This window comes from Lutjanus erythropterus, chromosome 6 (assembly GCF_056507025.1).
Source record: "Lutjanus erythropterus isolate fLutEry1 chromosome 6, fLutEry1.hap2, whole genome shotgun sequence".
Lineage (NCBI taxonomy): Eukaryota > Metazoa > Chordata > Actinopteri > Lutjaniformes > Lutjanidae > Lutjanus > Lutjanus erythropterus.
The window spans coordinates 536,050-538,549 of NC_139322.1; the positions used below are offsets into that span (position 1 = coordinate 536,050).

Genomic DNA, 2,500 nt, shown 5'->3' on the forward strand with positions numbered 1-2,500 from the left:
TGTATTTTGGTTTCAGAGTTATGGAATTAAAAACTTACTTGCACTGTTCAGGAGTGTGTTTGGCCTCGTCTGTGCAGCGATAAAATTTACCCTGAAACACAAACAAGAAACATGTGACTCATTAAAGGTGTTCATGTATAAATCAGGTGAGTCAGAGACAGGAAGTCACAGGATCGTCCAGGTGACATGAAGACACACAGACCTTTAACTTTAAAGTTTAAGCTGATTTTGAGGCTAAAAATCTGAGCAGTGACATCATGAATTTAACGTTAAAACATTCGCCAGACTGATTTTTTTTTCTTTAGCTTTAAAAACTCAGCAGTGATGGAAGAAAAACCCACACTGTAAAAAAAAAAGAAAAACATGACAACAGATTTTTGAGTTTTGAGTTTTGAGCCCAAATCAACTTCGTAAACTTTGAAATAAACTGACCCATAATCTTTAGTTGAGGTAATTTACTTTTCTTCTTTAGATAATAAAAATTAAAAAAATAAAAACTAAAGTATTGGTCACAGTGAGCTGAGAATCTGATTTTGCTTTTTTTTAGCACCTAAAAATATGTTACTTTACTTTATCTAAAGAGATAAAGTAAATTGTTTCAACGAAGGATCAGTAGTTGGTCAAACTTTTCAACTATTTTTGAGTCAAAAACTACTACTGCAGTTTGTTGCCTCGAAATTTTGAGTTTTTGCAACTTTTTTGTTTTTTCAGTGTATTAGAACATAAAACTAAAAAGTACCAATACAATAGTTTAGAAAATACTCAGAAATCTCAAATTCTAAGTGAAATGATTCACAATTCATGACACAATCTGACAGTTTATTCACAACACAGTTCAGTCAGAAGAAAAGCACCTTGAACAGCTGCACTCCGATGCAGGCGAACATGAACTGCAGCAGCGTCGTGACGATCATGATGTTTCCAATCGTCCTGATCGCCACGAACACACACTGGACCACATGCTGCAACACACACACACACACACACACACACACACAGAGAGAGAGAGACAGACACAGAGAGAGAGAGAGAGACAGACAGAGAGAGAGAGACAGAGAGAGAGAGAGAGACAGAGAGAGAGAGAATGGTGAAAAATGAATCCTGTCACAATCTTGTCAGTTGAAAAATAGATCCAAACGTGAAAACAGGTGCGTCCATGAGCTCCACCTGTTTTCACATTCAGATCTATTTTTCAACTAGTGATCAATCTGGCAATATTTTTTACTCTAATTGATCAGTTGTTTGGTCAATAAAGATGTTGATCAAAGTCCCAGATGTCTCTTTTGAGAGTAATGCTTGCAGAACGGTGGGGGAGGAGAACGGTTCTTCACCTTCAGTCCTTTGGCTCTGTTGATGGCTCTCAGAGGTCGGAGCACTCGAAGGACTCGGAGGATCTTCACCACCGAGATCGCACTCGAGCTGCACAAACACAAACACAGAGTCCGTCAGACCAGATTCAGTTAGTTGGAAGCTGTAGGTGCTGTTTTCTCCCAGCAGGGGGCAGCACAGCTTCTAAAACATCATCATCATGTTCACTTTGATCTTCATCCTTCAGACACTTTAGTTTCTCTTTATTTCAATAAAAAACAAAATCACAGTCAGAGTTTGTTGACTTGAGTTTGATGCTTTAAAGAGTTTACAGGGGTGTCCAACTGTTGGCCCAGGGGCCATTTCTGGCCCCCTCCCTCCAACCCTGATACATCAGTGTTTCACAGACTTTTTCTCTGACGAACAGTCACAACCCACTTTACAACAGATCTCATCAATACGTCTTGGAGATTTCATTTATGCACAAATCAACATGTCCGAAATTTCCACCTGAGATCCTCTTGTTATTGAAAACTTATAGATCTGTTAAATACTTTATGGATGAGAAAAAGACACATTCAGGCAGGAGTTTTATTTCCTCTCATCAGTAAAATAATACACACATTTTAAATGTTTTATAAAAGCTGTCCTGCAGATATAAATCTTTGATTTGCAGAGTTTTTTCTGCAGCTTTTTATTATTTGGCAACAAATAAAATCTGCTGTAGGTCTCTGAGAAGGACTGCGCTGCATGATAAATTTAATTTAATCCATCCGGCAAATTTTTTATTATTATCATTAAATGGGACAGTTCACCCCAAAGTCAAAAATAATATATTTTTCCTCTTTCCTGTAAGTTTGGAAGTATCTTCAGTAACCGGCTGAGTGTCGTCTAGTTCCATCATACTGAAGAGAAAACATCTCTACAGCTGATATCTACAAAACTCAGAAACTCACCAATTCAGATGCATAATCAGAACTACAGGAAAGAGAGAAATGTGTACTTTTGGGGTGAACTGTCCCTTTAATTGTTTTCTAGTTGTTACCCTCCACTGAATATAACTGAAACAAAAACATGAAGGTTTGCATGTTGTGATCAATAATATTTCTGACAGAGCAGATGATCAGCTGACATTTATCACCACTTTCATTAAACTTCAGACAAAACTGATGAAACACAGGAGCCATTTTTT

General features: G+C 37.4%; 1 protein-coding gene across 1 annotated transcript in view; it reads right to left on the reverse strand.

Annotated features, from left to right (window-relative positions):
• The window catches only part of LOC146324542 (voltage-dependent L-type calcium channel subunit alpha-1F-like), a 29,701-nt gene that overhangs the window by 20,752 nt on the left and 6,449 nt on the right, over positions 1-2,500 (reverse strand). Inside the window, exons 6-8 of the mRNA XM_084720124.1 lie at positions 1,332-1,419; positions 855-962; positions 39-91 (exon numbers count right to left, since the gene is read on the reverse strand). Of these exons, the coding sequence (XP_084576250.1) occupies positions 39-91; positions 855-962; positions 1,332-1,419 (249 nt within the window). The remainder of the gene's footprint in view (positions 1-38; positions 92-854; positions 963-1,331; positions 1,420-2,500) is intronic.